The 20,097-nt window shown below is 52.2% G+C and overlaps 1 protein-coding gene across 1 annotated transcript in view; it reads left to right on the top strand.

Annotated features, from left to right (window-relative positions):
• LOC125705308 (amyloid beta precursor protein binding family B member 2-like) overlaps nucleotides 1-20,097 on the top strand; it is a 44,565-nt gene that overhangs the window by 21,988 nt on the left and 2,480 nt on the right. The window contains 6 exon segments of the mRNA XM_048971800.1: nucleotides 1,768-1,895; nucleotides 16,387-16,501; nucleotides 17,415-17,490; nucleotides 18,757-18,840; nucleotides 18,958-19,073; nucleotides 19,583-19,762. Coding sequence (XP_048827757.1) covers nucleotides 1,768-1,895; nucleotides 16,387-16,501; nucleotides 17,415-17,490; nucleotides 18,757-18,840; nucleotides 18,958-19,073; nucleotides 19,583-19,762 — 699 coding nt within the window.

The following is a 20,097-nucleotide window of genomic DNA, read 5'->3' as shown; positions in this document are numbered from 1 at the left end:
TGCACTAATTTGTTAGCAGTTGGCGCTGGTAATGCATTAATCTGTTAGCATTCGACACTGATAATGAACCAATCTGTCAGTGTTTACCTTTGGTAATGTGCTAATCAGCTAGTGTTTGCTGCTGGCCATGCACTCATCTGTTAGCATTCTGCTAGTGTTAGTTGCTGGTAATGTGCTAATCCCTTAGCGTTAGGTGCTGGTAAATTGCTAATCCGCTAGTGTTTGCTGCTGGTAATGTGCTAAGCCATTAGCATTCGGTGCTGGTAATGTGCTAATCCCTTAGCGTTAGGTGCTGGTAAATTGCTAATCCGCTAGTGTTTGCTGCTGGCCATGCACTAATCTGTTAGCATTCTGCTAGTGTTAGGTGCTGGTAATGTGCTAAGCCATTAGCATTCGGTGCTGGTAATGTGCTAATCCCTTAGCGTTAGGTGCTGGTAATGTGCTACTCCATTAGCGTTTTGCACTGGTAATATGCTAATCTGTTCGCTTTCAGCACTGGTAATAAATAATATGTTCCATTTTGATGAAAACATTAAATTAAACTTAAGTAAATACCTGTTCCCACGGCCCCAAACCGCTACAATGAGCTCCTCCTCTCTGTCACCCTTTGGTAACATGTGTGGATCGTCATTTAAACGTCAGTTCTTTTAAAGACAGGCGCCTGTTTCCCACGTCTGCACTTTCCAAGGAGGACAGTCCATTAGATCAAGACAAATGTCCTGCTGGCCAGCTGCAGACGTCGGACATGCCTGGCGCCCGCAGGCGATAAGCGCGCACCCTCCGACCCCCAGCACTGGCCCACTTCAGATGACACAGCATGGAACATTTAATTTTGGTGGGGGAGTGGCAAAACGAGGGCCATTAACTTAACGTGGCCCCTTTAGGTGCCATCTGGAAGGTTCCGGGCTGATGGGAATCCCTCCTGAGAAGTGGGGTCTTTTAAGGGCTCGTTTTTGGGAAAGCCTCCCAAATGAATGAATGTGGTTGGTAATCGCACCTTAAAATCTTTACCGCTTAAGGACCACTTTGAGTGTTTAAATATGCATGAGTCCCCCCCATCGCCTGTGGTGGATGCCATACCTTTAAATAAACTCCTCTCTACATTAATAAACAGGCTGCTAGTGAAATACTGCTATGGGCAGGAACTTCAGCCTGTCCTGCTTTCTGTTCTTCCAAGAGATGAATTGGAAGCCATTTAGCAGTTTCACCTTGCTTGGTTTCGCCGGGCAACACTGAGGTCTTGCACCTCCAGGGTTGGAGGTTCGAGCACTGGTCCCTGCTGGGTGTGTGTGGAGGTTGCATGTGGGTTTTCTTTTTTACCTGCAGTCCTAAAACATGCATTTACGTTAACTGGGGTCATAAACAACCCAGAGAATTGTGTGTAGGTGTCTTGCGATGGACTGGCATGCTGTCTGTGGTTTGCTCATACCTGGTGCTGGCTGCGATGGGCCCCAGGCCGGCCGTGACTGGCTGCGATGGGCTCCAGGCCGGCCGTGACTGGCTGGGACGGGCTCCAGGCCGGCCGTGACTGGCTGGGACGGGCTCCAGGCCGGCCGTGACTGGCTGGGACGGACTCCAGGCCGGCCGTGACTGGCTGGGACGGGCTCCAGGCCGGCCGTGACTTTGAGCAGGATGGGTGCTTTTATGATTCTGAGTGGCTGGTTGCTTTGGTCCTTTGTGAGCTGTTTTGCTTTGTGACTGTGAGCTTGGCCCCAGCGGCTGCCAGGCCTTGTGACCTTTAACCCCACGTTCCTGTGTCGTCTCCAGGGCAAAGACATGTACCTGGTGCTAGAGAACAACCTGCTGAACCTGATGGACGCCATGGACCGCACTGTGCTCCACTCACAGCCCATCGGCAGCATCCGCGTCTGGGGCGTGGGCCGAGACAACGGCAGGTCAGTCCGGCGGCTCCCAGACCCCGCCCGCTCCGCTTCCGGCCCGCGTTTTCCTCTGTGGGATTGTCTGTTCCTGCTCCGTGTCGAGATCCCGGCACTGTGTGCTAAGCTTTGCTGACATCCTGCGTCTCACTGCGCCCCTGGAGCCCTGGGCGCGTGTTATCTGTCTTCTAAATCCCCCTCATGGGTCCGCCATCGATCCGCCGTTTAACAAATTGCCTCTTGCTGTGTTTTCTTTTTTTTTTCCTTCAGTGCTCGAGAGGGTTTAACTAATGAGGGCTTCGGGAAGGGAGGGGGCTTGCTGCCATTTTGGTTGCGTCTTCCCAGCAGCCATGATCACCGTCGCTCTGACTACGTGTTTGCGTGGGGCCCCTGAGATCTAGGGGCCCCCAGTTGGCCACAGACGATCACTACTCATGCCTGTTCATGAAGGTTATGGTCTTAGATGAAACTGCAAGATTTACTGGAATATTGAAATGTAGTGGGGGGGGGGGGGGGGGAGTGAGATATTGAGCCAGAACAGACTCTTGAGCTGTAAATGAGGTGCGAGATGAGCATTCAGGTGGAACTGCCCACTGGGGGGTTAGAGCCTTTGATTGTGTGGTGTCCTTTGCTGGTGGCCCCCCACCATGCCCCACACTCCCCCCCCTTGGCTTGGTGTGCCTGGGGCCATCCCTGTGCTTTATGGATCCCCCCCAACACCGAATTCTTCCACTTTCGGTATTACAGTCTCCGAGGGACGCCGGGGAATGCGGGTCCGTCCGCTAATAGGGGCGGTTCTGCGACAGTCCAGTCACTGCGTGAGTCTCTCCCTTGCCTCCAAAACGAGGCTCGCTTTCCGCGCCCAAGAAATGCGGTTTCCTTCAATTATCGCATAAACCTTGTGATGTCCCGCAGGCTGCGTGATTTTCTTTTTAGTGCCGTTGTTTTATTGCGCAGCTACGACGTTCCAGGCTTATAAAACTGCGAGCGTGCAGTTTGTGAGCAATTAGAGGGCACTGCCTGAGTCAGTGCTTCCTCCAGGACGTCCGACTGTCCTTCGCCGACGTGTCCCTCTGCCACATCCAAGTGGCAAGTAGCAGCACACTCTCCGGCATGGTGGCCAATCGCCTTTCCCAAGGTCACAGGTCACAGGTCACACACTATGGAGAGACAGGATGCGAGTAACTAGAAGAAATGTGGAGGGTGAAGCCAAACCTACAATTCTGGAGAGACATTGATGATAATAATAATAATAATAATAATAATAATAATAATAATAATAATAATGGTGTGTGCCACCTAGCTGAACAGCCCTACACAGACAGTACAGGTCAGTTAATTACAGAATCTTTCTTTGATTGAGGCCATGTTCCTCTCTGTAGTTTGAATCTGTTTGCCCAGCTTGACTGTTTGCTCAGTCTGATGGCTTCCTAAATGTTATGCCCCCCCGCCCCCCCGCCCCCCCCCACCTGTCCCCTCTCCTGGGGAGGGCCTCATTCCTTGAAGCTCCACCAGATCAGTGAGCAGTGGCCCGTTTGAACTCACTGCGGTAATCGGCGGACAGAAACCTGATAATCAATAAACTACAATTAAGCTTGAGTGAGCTGAGGTTAAAGGCACAACCTGATTGGATGGGCCGGTCCCTAGACAAAGTCCAGTCCCACCTGATTGGGTAGATCGGTCCCTGGACAAAGCCCACACACACACATTGGCGTACCTATCTAAATGGGGACCTCCGAATCATTTCTTTGGGAAAAAACCCTAATCCCAACATTGATCCGACGTCCGGACAGCAGGAGAACGACAGAATATCACGGTCCATCAGCATTGTCCCTGCGGTGGACGCAGTTCAGTTGGTCCAACACCAGAGGGAGCCAGCGAGGCCTGACTCATCAATGCAGGGTTGCCGTTTGGGGCCGTGTATTTGCATCTCATGCAGGTTTCTGAACGTAAATTTAATTGTTGTTTCCTGAGCTTGCGGCGTGGCCATTTGTATCACCAGAGTTTCCACAGCTTAGGAAAATGTCATTTTTGCTTTTTTATTTGACATGCTCGGTGCTGAATTCACCTGCCACCTCGACTCAGGGCACTTGTGCTGAAGCTGCAGCTCTTTTCATCGCAGACGTCCCGAAAATGAGATGCGAGGCCAAACGGCACACACGTGTCCTTAGGAAAAACGTAATCTGGCTTCCTCAGCGGCCGTGAGGTGTGGCTTTCTTTTCTGGGACGACGGATAAACCCCAGGTGCGATTGTCACGGGGGTGAAAGCTGAAGTGCTGAGCTGCGGTGTGTGTCACTGTAACTGAAGGACAATGGCGTGTTGCACCAGGGGCTGAAGGCATGCGGGGGGGGGGTCTCCCGCTCAGCCGGGGTGCATCCTCTGCCCCACCGAACCGAACAGAATTTCCTTTTTGTTTCTATGCTTAGCCCTTACAACAATCCCCTGAGAGCCTCGACCGAATCCCTCCCTAATGGTGAAAGTCACGCAGAGAAATAACTAAGTTTTTTTTCCTGAGACGTGCATCTGTGATTGTGGCTGGTAAGCGCGGCTGTTGGCTGCCTGTCCTCCCGTATTACGCTACAGGCTCGTCTTTGCTGCAGTGTGGCCGAAGGTCTAAGTGCATCATGGGAAATGTGCCGGGCTCATCGCTCTGTGCGAGTAGCTCCTCCTAATTGGGGGCTGGAAATGCCTTTGCCGTTTGGCTAATTGCAGCGTCTGTTACGAAAAACTAATCTACGCGTAATTGGAGCCTTATGACATCGTTACTCATCCGATTAATTTTTTTTAAACGATCCGCATCTCCAGGCGGTGCCGAGCTCTGTTGGCGGTCTTCCTCTTTGTCATTGGTGCATCATTGGACGTCAAAACCGTCACGGAGCAACGAGTTCGCACCTTCGGAAGGCTACTTTGTTGCCATGGTAGCAGGGCAGGGTGAAAGGTCATCTAACGTGTGGCATCTCAGGTTTGGGCGGGGGGGGGGTTATATCGAACCGTGGGCACGGCTTTATCACTATCCAGGGGGTGACATGGAGGGGGGGCGTATTGGGATTTTTGCCGTCCCTGAAAATACAGCCAGGATCAGTTTTCGCTCCTGGCTTTGTGGCCGGGCTGAATTTAACCGCCCGTGGCACCTTACACCTGACAGGGGGGTCGGGTGGGGTGGGGGGGCGGGGGGGGGGCGGTTGGATGGGCGATGAAGAGCTAGCAGCAGGGGGTGGGGGTGGTGCAGGCCTGGTCTACATGATGAAGGAGGGATGAGCTGTCAGAATCTTGGGGGGGGGGGGGGTGAAATCATGCCTCTATATTAGGAGTCTGCTGCCATGCTGGGGGAGTCTCTGTGTGAGTGTGACTGTGTGTGAGACTGTGTGTGTGAAAGAGAGTGTGTGTGTGTATGTGAGAGAGAGTGTGTGTGTGTGTGTGTCTGTTTGTGTGTGTGTCTGTGTGTGTGTGTGTCTGTGTGTGTGTGTGTGAGAGAGAGTGTGTGTGTGTGTCTGTGTGTGTCTGTGTGTGTCTGTCTGTGTGTGTCTGTGTGTGTCTGTGTGTGTGAGAGAGAGAGTATGTGTGTGTGTGTCTGTGTGTGTGAGAGAGAGAGTGTGTGTGTGTGTGTCTGTGTGTGTGTGTGTGTGTGAGAGAGACAGTGTGTGTGTGTGTGTGTGTGTGTCTGTGTGTGTGTGAGAGCGACAGTGTGTGTGTGTGTGTGTCTGTGTGTGTATGTGTCTGTGTGTGTCTGTGTGTGTGTGTGTCTGTGTGTGTGTCTGTGTGTGTGTGTGTCTGTGTGTGTGTGTGTCTGTGTGTGTGTGTCTGTGTGTGTGTGTCTGTGTGTGTCTGTGTGTGTGTGTCTGTGTGTGTCTGTGTGTGTGTATATGTGTGTGTGTATATGTGTGTGTCTGTGTGTGTGTGTCTGTGTGTGTGTGTCTGTGTGTGTGTGTGTCTGTGTGTGTGTGTCTGTGTGTGTGTGTGTGTGTGTGTGTGTGTGTGTGTGTGTGTGTGTGTCTGTGTGTGTGTGTCTGTGTGTGTGTGTCTGTGTGTGTGTCTGTGTGTGTGTCTGTGTGTGTGTGTGTGTGTCTGTGTGTGTGTGTCTGTGTGTGTGTGTCTGTGTGTGTGTGTCTGTGTGTGTCTGTGTGTGTGTGTGTGTGTGTGTGTGTCTGTGTGTGTGTGTCTGTGTGTGTGCGTGTGTGTGTGTGTGTGTGTGTGTGTGTCTGTGTCTGTGTGTGTGTCTGTGTGTGTGTGTCTGTGTGTGTCTGTGTGTGTGTGTCTGTGTGTGTGTGTCTGTGTGTGTGTGTGTGTGTGTGTGTGTGTGTGTGTCTGTGTGCATATCCAGCTGTATGCGTGTCCCTCTCTTTCCCCTGTACTCTGCTTCCTTTCTGCTGTTGGACATCTAGCAGTGCAGCTGGATAAAGCGACTCTGTCAGTATTCTGCTCTGTATCGGGCTTCTCCCTCCCCCTCCCCCTCCCCCTCCCCCTCCCCCTCCCATTATCTCTCTCTCTCTTTCTCTACACCCCCCCCCCCCCCACCGGCATCTCCCACGCTCCCTCTCTCCCCTACTCGCCACAGCCAGCGACACCGGCACGGCGTGGAGGCAGCGGGTCGGGGGGTCTGTCAGAGGCGAGCTGGGCACAGGAGCAAGGGAGGGAGGGGCTGATCGTGGGGAGGAGGAGGAGAGGCTTGGGGGGGGCAGTTTGTGGAAAGAGAAAAAGAGGGAAAGCAGGCAGGCCGAGAAGAGAGGAGTCGCGGCGCGGCGGAGGACCTGGCGGCGGGACGCTAACGCGGGAATGCTAACATCTGCCCCACACGCAGTGAGTAACCTCTACATGCTGGGGGGGTGTTGGGGGGAGGCCTGGGGTGCTGAATCAGGGCCTATAGTGCAGACGGCAAAAAAAAAAGGAACTCCTGTTTCCCCCCTCCCTGCTGGTCCTCAGAGCCGCCAGGGCAGACTGTCGGAGCTTTAGCACTGTCGCTAAGCGTACAGCGTGTTGTTTTGACACCTTTGTCCGTTCACGTGGACTTTCACATGCCGAGTCATGGCAGCGGCCAGATGGGGCTCCTCCAGCTTTGCCGTGGGGGATGCTGCGTGGTTTATTGCCGCCTGGGTCGGGAGAGGCATCCTGCTCCTTCAGGAATCCCCTGGGCTCCCCAGCGATGCCGTGGGATTAATGAGAGCAAACTTGAAATGAAAGCGAGTCCCTGTACGGCTCGATATGTCCGTCAGATTTAATTTCACACCACCTTGAGGCTTGTCTCTCTTTGAAGTAATGTGTCGAACACTCATAAATGCCTTTTTGTTTTCACCATTAATTAATTTACTGGGTCGTCACTGCAGGCATTAGAGAGAGGTGATGGATGTTGGGGCGTAACCCAGAGAGATTGCCTCGCCTCCTTCCCAGGCGGGTCTTTGTTTGAACTGATTCCCTGATTACCGTGATTTTCGAAAGACATGGACTCCAGAGGATTTGAGACACATTTATCACTTTAAAAAGTTAGCAGAGCATATGGAGGGAGATCTCATGGAGACCCTCAGACTTCTGTGTGAACCACGTGGAGGCTGGTTTGCGTCTCAATCCACTGTTCTTGCAATGGGGGGGGGAGATGGCCGTCTGCATGGCGGTGGGTCTCACCTTGCTCATGTCATAGCTGAGTAGAGATGCTTGGGGTCACTATTCAATTAAACATCCCACCCCCCCATTTCCTTCCCTGGCATTTTCCCCAGTATTCCTCACCAAGGTCTTCATGCCTGCCGTCGTACCCTTGACATTTCCGGACATGAATGCCGGATTGTGGGTGGCTGAATGGGGTCAGACATGCCCACTGCCCCCCCCCCCCGCCCCCCGCATCGTTAACCTTTCATTGTTTAACAAGCCCCGGCTCTCTGCTCCCCCCCCCCACCCTGCTACAATGGACCCTCCTCCCCTGATGTTCTCTCTACCTTTAGCCATTTTTCCATTAGCTTATCTTCACCATCGCATTCTCTCCCCTGGCTTCTCTCCTTCTTTACCTTATTTTCTTTTTCACTTCTCTAGTTTCTCTCCTTAGCTTTTTTTTCTCCTTATTCTTCTCTCCTTCTTTCTTCTCTCCTCCTTTAGTTTCTCTCCTCATTTACTTTCTCTCCTTTACTTTCTCTCTATCTTCACCTGCTCTCTCCCTTTAATTTCTTCACAGTTTCTTTCCTCTGTTACCTCCTCTAGCTCCTCTCCTGCTTTAGCTTCACTCTTCCCCCCGTCTTATCAGTCACTTATCACAATTACCTTGTGGATTATTTAAGGGGCCCACCTGCCTCTCTGATATTGACCCCTAGGGGGCGCTGTTCCTGCTCATGTCTTATATCCTCCCCTAGGTCATGTTACATCTGGTCACAGCTGATTTTCAGTTGCAGATAATTAAAACTGCCTGTCTTTCCTGTTTTTTCTTTTCTTTTTTTTTTACTATTTAAAATCCCACGCCCTCCTCGTTCAGACACTCCTGCCATTTGCAGGGTCATGTGCATCTCCAGACAGGCCGCTCTGTAGCGCCCTGGGGGCGGTCACTTTAGGCTTGAAGGTGGAGGCGATGCCCCTCCTGGGGTGGATGTTGAGACACGGGCACGTCCTCCGAGAGTCGGAGAGGCGGCATCAAAGCCGCGGGAAGCGACTGCAGCGGCTTATAGCCGCTTTGCTAAGCTTCTGTCAGCCCTGTAAGCTGCGTGAAGCTTTTGTCTCTCGCTTCTCCATCTTGTGTGTGTCGGATTTGGCTCGGAGGGTTAGCAGCTGCTGTGGCTAAATGCTAATGCACATCGATCAGAAGGAACAGTGTTGATGGATGGATGGATGGATGGATGGATGGATGGATGAATACTTGATTAATCCTGATGGATATTGCAGGTTTACAGCACCATAACACACACATTTAGACAATAAATCAGACATTTAAACTGGACAGTAGCAATAAATACCAAACAGCAATAAACGATAAGAGTGCATAGAATCTCCGGCAAAGTCTTGCCCGGAATTCCGTGCTCACGCTCGGACATGGCTAGTGTTGCACGGTGGGTGGGACAGGGAGGGGCCACGCAGCAGCACATCGCGATCCGGGCTGAAGCACGTTAGCGCTGCCTCAGCTACACCCTGTACGTGTGGAGGGGGAGGGGGGGGGTTTGTCTGAGGATGCGGAGGGTGGGGTCTGGGGTCTCGCTGAGCTGCATCACGGCGTGAGGCTCTTTCAGATGATCTGAGCTCCAGGTGGAGACTCTCTGCTGATCTGGGGGGGGGGGGGGTCAGTACCCCTGCCATTGAGATGTGAAGGTGTAGTCTCCGTTAATCATGAAAGCTTTTTCTCCAGATAGAATCCTGTGCCATCCCATTTACACCCCAAGGTAAAGTGGGGGTGGGGGGGGGGGGGGTATGAGCTTCTCTGGCTTCTGGTGATGAAATCCCCACCTATAGCACAAAGATGGAAACAGTGACAGGAAATAGGCCACACCCACTTGGGGTGCCCGGGACTCCACCCACTGGCTCGGTGCCAGTAGCTTAGCGCTGGGTTTACTGCTTGCGTTAACTGGGTCTGGTAATCCTGGTTACCTAGAGGAGACACTCAAGCCATTGACTGCCAACACATTAGAAAAATATCTGCTGTTAACAATGACCTGTGTCACTTGTGGTTGCGTGCGCGTGCGTGTCTTTGTTCCTGTGCGTGTACGTGCACGTGCGTACACATGTGGGCAGGCACAGATGCATCCGGCACTTGTGAGACCCACTGAAGATCATGACCCGTCACCTGGCGGCGCTAATGAGCTGAGTTTGGGGGCATACTCTTGGGTTAATCGAGGTGCTGTTCGCCATATGAATTATCAGCGCAGAAGCTTCACTTCAGCTCAGGACCTAAATGATTATCCTTTTTTTTGCGTGTCAGTCCTCCTTTTTTCCACTTGAATGCTGAGCCCTGTTGCCGTGGAGGCCCTTCCTTGACCCGTGTCCCCCCAGTGGTCAGAGTGAGTATTGCCTTGAGGTTTCATGACGGACACCTGCAGGTGGCGCTCACCGAATCGAGATCCGGCTCAGAGTGGTCGGTGTGGCTCCCGGCCGTTTTGTCGTAATTAAGTGGCTTCGCTGAATGCAGCTACCGGGACTCGACCTCTAATTACGGCGCCACCTGTGAAGCGTCGATCTTGCATCGCTCGCCGCGTGCCACCCCCTCCATCTCCAGCCCTGATGTCATTTCCCTGGGGTGGGGGCCAGCCACGTCCACAAATTGTGCAGAACCAGAGGGCGTTGGTGGAGGTGAAAGGTGATAATTATCAGAGCTTTCAGCACCCAGGAATCCTCTGCATGTCGACAGCTGACTGACATTAGATGGTGGGGAGGCAGGGGGGGGTCTAGGACCTGAGTTTGGCGTGGTGTTCTCCCCATTTAGCTAGGCGAGAACACCCTCCCCCCACACTCCTAAAGAATAAAGTTAAACAAAGGCGTAGGTGACACCCAGCCTTGCCGATTCACGGTCGGGGGGTGGGGGGGTCACATCGATCGCAAGGAGCCACGTTAGCATGTTTCCAATATCCTGACCTTTGGGGGCCACGTGGATCACACCAGAGAGAGATGAAATTGGGCCTCTGGTCGGTGACAGGCTTACAATAGGATCCCCCCCCTTCCTGCCAACAAAGGATTTAATAAAGACATGATATATTAAGGCATTATGGGGAGGCTCTATGGACTGTGCCTTTGGCCGTGTGGTGGGGGGCCACTGCTACCCCCCAGCACCTTGATATGGAGTGAGGCACTCCTCTGGTCTTCCCTTATGGCCTGGACATGTGTGTGTGTGTGTGCAGGGGGGGGTCATGTTGTGTATCCAGTATGGTGTACTGGGAAGGCTGAGGCTACCACAAAATCAGCCCCAGCGTGCCTTTATGTACACTGGATTGCCCGCACGCGGCTTTCAATGCTTTTGGAGCAGGAAGGGGTCCTCCATGGCATTCCCTCCCCTCTTCTCTTCTTTAATAACGGTTTAGGTGGCTGAGAACATGCCTGATTCGCACGTTAGCTTCGGTTAAACTCCGTTTTTCGCGACCTTGAGTTTGACCGCCTTGAAGCCTCACTATAGCTTATGGTCTCATGACAGTTTTTCTAAGAAATGAGCGTCGCGGTTCGCTAATGGTATCTGGGCTATTTCCCTCAGCACCTCACTGATCGTGACCCTGCAGATGGCAGTCTAATATTTACAAGAGTGCAGGCTGGGCTAATTACTTGAGTAATACAGCAAGGCACATCAATCCAATTGTATTCATGAGCTGTGTGACAGACCAACTGTTTGTATGGATTTTTTAGCATTAGCATCCTCCCCCTATTTCTTGTGACAGGCCTACTGTTAGCATCGTGCAGATTTTTTTAGCATTAGCATGCTCTCCTTGTCTGTGGTGACCAGCTGACCACTTGCGTCGTAGAGTTTTTTTAGCATTAGCATGCTCTCCTTGTCTGTTGTGACCAGCTAACCACTTGCTTCGTAGAGTTTTTTTTAGCATTAGCATGCTCTCCTTGTCTGTTGTGACCAGCTAACCACTTGCGTCGTAGAGTTTTTTTTAGCATTAGCATGCTCTCCTTGTCTGTTGTGACCAGCTAACCAGTTGCTTCGTAGAGTTTTTTTAGCATTAGCATGCTCTCCTTGTCTGTTGTGACCAGCTAACCACTTGCGTCGTAGAGTTTTTTTTAGCATTAGCATGCTCTCCTTGTCTGTTGTGACCAGCTAACCAGTTGCTTCGTAGAGTTTTTTTAGCATTAGCATGCTCTCCTTGTCTGTTGTGACCAGCTAACCACTTGCGTCGTAGAGTTTTTTTAGCATTAGCATGCTCTCCTTGTCTGTTGTGACCAGCTAACCACTTGCTTCGTAGAGTTTTTTTAGCATTAGCATGCTCTCCTTGTCTGTTGTGACCAGCTAACCACTTGCGTCGTAGAGTTTTTTTTAGCATTAGCGTCCTTGCATGTTATTGGTGAAATCAGACCCCAGACTTGTTGACGGATGCCCTGTCCGGGTTCTCATTTGGCACCGAGGGTCAGGGATGGTGCAGCAGAATATTAATCAGGGCGAGTGAAAGACACTGGAGGTCCCCTGGGGGGGAGATGTTTATTGCAGCAGGCCAAGACGGAAGCATTTAGACGCTGAGCTTCTCAGCGCTCCTAGAAAATAATGGGATAGAGAGCCAAGCCATCGATCTAGGGAAGTTGGCGTGTCGAGCGGCAGCTTGGCCCAGCTCATGGTCTGCTGAGGATCACCGCTCTTCGGTGCTCTCATTGGCGGCACCTAGGGAACCGTGGTCTGGGGAAAGCCAGAGTCCCCGGGGCTGTGACAACTGAGTGTTCGTACACGAGATGTAGGAGAGATGATGGACGAGTCAGGGTAGGTGGGCTGAAGTCAGGCTTTGTGCTGCGGTGCCCTCCGGGGGGTTAGGGAGTCTCGCTGACGGCTAGATGAATTAGGAGTGGTGATGGCGGTGGTCCACTTTCCCACCATAGCCCGCAGCGACCTCTGACCCCTATTCATCTTGAGTGGATACGAGCTCCAAAGGTTAAACGTCCGCACTTGACAACAGCCTCCCAGCAACACAAACAGGCTTAAATGATTATTTATTATTTGTTATTGTTCTGCTTTGCTCGTTTTGGTTGGTTTCACAGTCAGACGTTCACAGCTTGACCTTCTGCGGCTCTCGCTCTCAGAACTATGAAATTGCTCGTCTGAAGAGGCTGATAGCAAACGCCACGCCGTCACACGGAGCAGGAGCATCGCAGCCGGTGTGACTCATTGCGATTTTAGCCGCGGACGACATTCGCTGCATCCAGCTGAAGTGCTTTGTGCCGCCGTATCGTTGCCTAGGAATTGGCAAGCAGTTGGTCAAGTAATTTTACAGAAAGACACAAAAGTACTTGACAAGTAGGGCTGGGAAGTGTTGCATAATACAGAAACACAAAGCACCTTTGACAGGCTCCTCTGGTACAGCAGCCACACAATGACACGGTGGAAGGCGAATGATCCTGCCTTTTCCTACCGATGTTGTCCTTTTTTCCCAGAAACCCTTTCTCTGGATGTGGCCCCTTTCTGCGCTTGTCACATGTCACTAGCGGGCATCGCTGCTTTCACATCGCCCCCTGCTGGCGTGTTCCCCACGGTAGCTGATGATGACACAGGAAGTGTGGGAGGCCCCGCTTGAATGAAACAGCCCCTAATTATCATGGCGCATCGATAGAATTTTCCCAAAAATTCCCAGCTTATCCTGGCATATTTCAGCACGGTGGCGTCATGGTGACAGCACGGACGGAGAGGAGCTTTCCAGTCCAGCTGCTGGATGTTGATCTTCATCTAAAACGTCTCCAAAGCCCCTTTCCCCAGGGCCATGGGGTTAAGCTCAGGAAGTTGCCTGTGTCAATAACCCTTTACCGGGACTGCCAGAGGGGCAACAGAGCTAAACTGTTTGCCCTCCTCTTTAAAGATAAATGGGTCACGTGATTCTGATGATTTACATGTTCTAAATAAAGGATCCTCCATGACGCTCAATGGCTCCCCCTTTCGTAAATCTCAGGTATTTCAATTTTCCGTTCTGTCAATATTGGGTGAGTTAATTGGACGTGGGGATTGGGCTAGTGTCCCTTCCCTCATACAGGCCATGTGTGTGGAGGGGTACGTACTGCGAAGTGCTGGGCTCCAGCATGGGCAGAGTGGGGATCCCACACAGATACCGCAGGGAGCTCTTCTCTGTGGGCAGTCTGCTGCCTACAGGGCGGCGCTCTCCTTAATGCCTTTAATAACTGTTCTCTCTCTCTCTTTTTCTCTCTGCTGCTGTCCTGGGACCTAGAGAGAGGTAAAGTGTGTCCCTCCTCATGCCGCCGTCACCCGTCATCTCCATGTTTTTTGTTCTTCCTGCCCCTCGTACCATCTTCCCTCGCACCCGTGCCTGTCCCGCCTCATCCGCAAATCCATGACCCGCCGAGCGAGCGCAGTGGGGCCGTAACATCCCATCACTGTCCGAGCAGGCCGCGAGTCTCGGGGAACTCCACTGTGTTCCGGAAACAAGTAACACTGGCGCCCCCTGCAGAGCGCAACGACCCTAATGTAACATATATTAAACATACTATTAAACTCCTGAGCCAATTAACACAGGAAGAGCGACTCTCTTGGGGGCCCTAGGGATGGTGTGGAGGGGCCCCAGATGCAACGACTTGAACCACGCAGATATATTAATAACGGGGCCTCCTGCTGAAAAGATTTCTGGGTAATTTTTTGTAACTATAATTTTTTTTTACTAGTAAGAATTCTGGTTCCAGGTCTCTTTATAGTACAGCTTCTCTGCCTGCCAGGGACGAGCTTTCATGTCACGCTCTGAAATGAAATGTAATTGGTCTCAGGGGATTGGTTTGGCAGGGGAGGGGCAATGTTCCTTGCTTGTGGTTTGGGAGAAGGGGCATGGTTCGGGTGCAAGAGTTCCCGAGACTGCTTCAGCCCTTCTCTTCCAACTGCAGTCACACTTGGCCCACAATGCAGGGCTGTTCAATTCATTATTTATCCGTCGATCCATTTGACCACTGCTGTGTCGAGTTGGCTTGGCTGAAACGCAGTCTGTTTGGGCGCCCAACACTAAATATGTCTGTGTTTTGTTCATTTTTTTCCCCCACACATGTCCTCAAAGGCATCAGACCTGCATTTTGGGCTGCCTTCGTGTTAAAGCAGCTCGTTCCGCCCAAAAGTAGGTCATGTTCGCTTTCAAAAATTCAAATGTGCTGTCGCTCCGACCCGAACTGCATTAAATAGGATTACCAGGCTTTGTTTTCAAACTCTGTGTTCTGCATTCCGACAGGATCGCTTTAAGGGACGAGCGCCACATTGATTGATCGAATTAAATTAGCGTTATGCGTAATGCGATTGCGCGGAATGCAGGTGTGTTTATGCTGTGTGTGTTTGTTCCGTTGGTGTTTGATAGCTTTAATTTCCAGCCCACCCATAAAACGGGAGGTGAGATACAGCAGTTCGGGGAATGCGCTTCCAATAACACCAAAACGTGTGTGTATCATAAAGCAGCTTTGGGGTCTTTCCGGTCTGTCCCCAGATGACGGTCTTTGTCCCATGACAGGCCTCGTAACGGCCAGGCAGAGTGCGGGTTTGGCCACGGCAGCTCCAGTGTGGATTAATCGCTGTATGTTACGGTTATAAAGACCTGACATGCACACACACGCGCTCACACACCAAGCTCTTGCACTGTCGCCTGGACGGCACAGCCCACTTTAATGGCCACATTGACCCTGAGCCTCACTATCGACCGGCATGCGGACATGCAATTAAGCAGCAGAGATGAGCAGCTAATTGACTCATAAATGGGGGGGCTGGCGGGACAGATTTATCAGCATCAGGCTCCTGCCTCTGTCCCCCCCGCCTCCTGGGCCCCACGCCCCACGGGGGATGTTTCTGCTTCTCCCTGTTTTTCTTTTTTCCGTTCTGTCGTTCCCGTATTTCCCGCTTTTGCAACTCTCAGCGTTTCCTCCCGATCGGCAGGAATCTCCCAGCTGGGATTCTATGGAAGTCAGCGACTCGTTCGCTGTTCTGCTGAATAATGTGCTGCTGTTCTGTTCCTTGGGGGAGGGGGGGCACCACTGAGCATAGGCTGCACAATCCAACCACCTCTTGCATTCTGCAGCCCCCCCCCCACGCTAACTGATTACCAGCATTTAATTTAAACTGCTTTAACACTGACATTAAGCCCCTACCCGCCATCGATAGCGCAACGGTCTTCCCAAGATGTCTTCATCGCCTCATTATCTCTGGATTTTTAACTCATTTCCATAAAATTACCCCCCCCGCACCTTGCCATGCCTTTGCTCATGTTTTCTGTGCAAGTGCTGACTTTGTGACCCACATCCTCAATGTTTATGAACCGCCCCCTTTTAGCTCATGTGCAGTTTTTAAAATTGTGACGGAAGAAAGATCGGTTGCCCGTCAAAAAAAGCAGTAATGTGTAACGTGAAAGTGTGCAGATTCCCAAAAGGACTTGTTTATCTTTGTCAGAAATCCCCACTTAGACTCGACAGCTCAAGGCGCGTAGCGGGAATACGGGAGACAGCTGAGAATAGGGGAATTATTCACAGCTTTATGTTTTTGTTTTGCTGGAATCACAGCCGTTTATCGGAGAGCGTGCCCACACTGGGGGGCGATTAGGGTCCGTTCTGTCCTGATAAACAGCATTCGGCTTCCGGCCAAGGAGTCCTTTGTTCATTTGTCTCCAACCACGAGTCACTGGCATTTACCGTATGGCTCAAGAGCGCCTCCTACGGTTCACTGCCTGTCAGGGCCTTGTGGGCAGCCAAAACCTCGCCCTTTTCTCAGCGGTAACAATGTTAGAATGCAGCGAGGGGCGTGAACGATGAAGTAAGCGCACGAGCGGTCTGTCTGTCGATACATCCATCAGCTTTCGCCTTTCCTGTGAAATCCATAGTAGTGGTTTCCCGTTATTCCAGAGCTGTTCCTGACCTGATCCATGATGTTCTTCTGTTTCCATGGTCTTTCAGGGACTTCGCATATGTGGCGAGAGACAAAGACACTCGGATACTAAAATGTCACGTGTTCCGGTGTGATACCCCCGCCAAGGCCATCGCCACCAGTCTCCACGAAATCTGTTCCAAGGTGCGTGCCCCCCCCCCTTCTGCCTGACTGTGCCGCTCGGCATCAGAAGAGCGTGTTCACTGCTCCCACCGGGATTCGCATTTTTCAGCAGTGCCTGCAGCAACACCTCCGCCACAAAGAAGACACAACAGTCAACGTCATTCACGGGGTGAAGGTGTCACTCTGGTAAAGATCCCCATTTGACGGGAAAGCGACAGTGAGGGTGGTGAGGAAAGCCAGGCAGATTATCGGGACTGTCACCTGAGGACGGTGTCAGAGTCACTGCCGCCTTCCTTTTCGCTCATCTTGAGATGTCAGGCTCATGAAGCTTTATTTGTCATTGGTATACATGCAGGTGTTTTTTTACCGTATCCCATAATGCTCAGCTTTTTTTGAGACGCACACATCTAGAGGTAAGAGAGAAGCTTAAGGTCTGAGTAAAGGGTCCGGTTTTATCCAGTACTCCAGTGGAGTATTTCGGGGGGTTAAGGGTGATGTCTGTTCTGTCAAGGATGGGATTTCAACCAGTGACCTTGTTCGCAAGCCTAACCTGCTGAGCCACTCAAGACCCCACTGCAGCCAGGGAGACCGGCGTTGAGTGCAGGATTTAGGGTGTCGTGTAGTTTCTGTTCAGGATTCGGCTCACGTCTGGGCCGGGTACTGAACAGAGTGAGCTCATTGGGTCTCGTCTCCATGATCGTGAATCCCAAAGTTGGAGCAGCACCCCCTCCGTGTCACGTGGGCCTGATGTTGGGGGGCCTTGGCACTGCTGGGGGGGCTGCGGGACCCTTTGGGTTTGGAAATTTGCTGGTTCCAATCCTGTGGTCAGCAAAGCCCTAACCGCGACCCTGACCCACATCCAGGGCCTGCTTGCTCCTGCTGCACCTCCTCTGGACCTCCTTACAGTGTTTTCCTTTCTCTCCTCCCCGTGCAGATTATGGCCGAACGCAAAAATGCCAAAGCTGTGGCCAGCGGGTCCGCCCAGGCGGGAGCCGATGTTCCTCTCCAAGGTACTGGCTTGGGGTTCCTGTCCTACCACACCCACCACCTGCTCTGGGGTCAGGTCCAGTTGGGGAGCATGCACTGGTGCAGCGCATTACCACACCCACCACCTGCTCTGGGGTCAGGTCCAGTTGGGGAGCATGCACTGGTGCAGCGCATTACCACACCCACCACCTGCTCTGGGGTCAGGTCCAGTTGGGGAGCATGCACTGGTGCAGCGCATTACCACACCCACCACCTGCTCTGGGGGAGCCAGGGTAAAGCCAGCTGCCAAGGCAGGGTCTTCGTAATGAGGGCCAGACTGGTTATGACCCCAGGTGAACTGGGATGGTGAACCCGAGCTTCCCAATTTGCTGTTGAAATCCCCTTCTTGTGAGTGTGTGTACAGGTCTTCTCGTATGAAGCATCTATATCTATTACTGCTTCAACATCTTGTAATACAATCTCTGTAAATGTAAATGATTGAATATTGATCCGAGTCGGCACTCTGTTGTCTTTGACGATGTGTTTTTCTCAGTGTGTATGTGTGTGTCCTATGTGATCGGTGACGGAGTGGGATCACAGCAGCGCTCCCTAGGATGGCCATAGCATCCCCATGTGAACCCAGAGAAATTTTAAATCATAGGGAATAACGTGGGGTTAATGCCGCTCAGCCTTTCTGGGGGGGCGCCAGCTTAGCGACCATTCCACTTTGTCTCAGGCAGGGGGCGCCGGCGGTGAAGCTGGTCTCGGGTGCCACATGCAATGCAATGCAATTTTATTTATATAGCGCATTATCACAACATTACATTGTCTCAATGCGCTTTACATTTCTGCCACGTAAAGACCCCCCAGTGAGTAAGCCAAAGGCAACGGTGGCAAGGAAAAACTCCCTAAGAGGAAGAAACCTTGGGAGGAACCAGACCCAAAGGGGGGGCCCATCCTCCAGGGGCCAGCAGAAAAAATCAAACAAAACAAGAATTATATAGTTTAAGCTAATATGCAGGGGAGGAAGGAGAGGCATCCGTGAGCCAAGGGCAGGCAGGCTGGAGGGTAGTTGCCGGAAGTGGAGGTAGTGGTCTTGCAGGCAGCAGAAGCATAAATTCCTCGATGTTATGGTTCTCCGGGCAGCACACCCCAGAAGGGGTGGGGGAGGAAGTAAGAAAATAGTGTATTAGCCAGAGTTGAGGAAACTAGAGGCAGTGCAAGCAAAATGGGCTTCGACCGGTACTATGTGCATGTGTGTGTATGTGTGCAGGCGCCAGACGCTGTGGTAAACGTGCCTGTTCCCCCAGCAGAGTTCCCCACACCAAAGACGGAGCTGGTGCAGAGGTTCGAGGTGCTGTACCTGGGCATGATGCCTGTGGCCAGACCCATAGGTGAGCTGCACCCACGGCGGGGGGCGCTAGCCACATAAGTAGCTATTTTTTGCTGCGCGTTAGATCGGAGGCCTCGGTCTCTCCTGAACGTCGGGATGAACGTGCATCTGTCCCCAGGAATGGACATCCTCAACGGGGCCATAGACAGCCTGATGGCTTCCTCCGGGAAGGAGGGCTGGACGCCCGTCATCCTGAATGTGGCCGATGCCACGGTCACCATCATGAAGGAGAAGGTGAGCTGATGGCAGGGACACCACCGTACTCTTACTGCCCGCGCTCAGAGAGTCAGCAGGGTCACGTCATCAGCATGTCCTTACCAGAGGCGGAACTGGCCTGTTAACAAAGATCACAAGAGGGCGCTATGCCTGCAATCAGAAGGTCACTGGTTCGAATCCCCTGATTGGTGATGTCACCACTGGGCGCCTGAGCGAGGCCCTTAACCCCAACTGCTCCAGGGACAGTCTGACCCAGCTTTCTCAAATGTACATAGTTTTGGATAAGTATCTGCTAAATAAATAAATGCAAATAAAATGAGAAGCTCTGAGCCAGAAGCATGTGCTGTGCTTCTTCCGAGGGCTTGGTGTTCCTCATCTCAAAGGGCTCAGTCCATTTTAGCGTCGCAGTCTGGAAATATATTCAAGTGACCTGGTGGCATTGCAACAAAAGATGGTTATTAGGTGATTTGGTTGAAGTAGAAGGTTGAGGATGGAGCAAACAGTGGAGGTGTTTCTGCTCCCTGCAGGAGGACGAGGAGGTGCTGGTGGAGTGCCGCGTGCGATTCCTCTCCTTCATGGGCGTCGGCCACGACATCCACAACTTCGCCTTCATCATGGACTCGGGCAGCCGCCACTTTGAATGCCACGTGTTCTGGTGCGACCCAAACGCGGGCAGCGTGTCAGAGGCCGTGCAGGCGGCATGCATGGTGAGTTCCATCCCCCCACCCCCCCCCCCCTCGGCCCCAGGGGGGCCAATCTGGTCCTGTTCCTCATGTCCTGCTCCCCACCTGTTCTTGCTCCCCCAGTTTTGATCCTCCGGCTCAGCTTCTGATCCGGTCCCCCTCCCAATCCAGTCCGCATATTCAGCAGATCCTGCTAGCCTGTCTCCCCTGAGCTGTCAGATTAATTCACACATTAATTGTGGATTATACGCATCTGATAAGCGTGTGCTGTCTTAGATCAGGCTTTTTTTTCATACACCAGTAATGAAATTAAGAGGCTCTGTGTAAAAATAGATGTCCGGCCTCGTCCTCTGTCTCCT

The sequence above is a fragment of the Brienomyrus brachyistius genome, chromosome 12, assembly GCF_023856365.1.
Source record: "Brienomyrus brachyistius isolate T26 chromosome 12, BBRACH_0.4, whole genome shotgun sequence".
Lineage (NCBI taxonomy): Eukaryota > Metazoa > Chordata > Actinopteri > Osteoglossiformes > Mormyridae > Brienomyrus > Brienomyrus brachyistius.
Note: the sequence above shows the minus strand (reverse complement) of the source record. Positions and strands in the feature narration are given on the sequence as shown.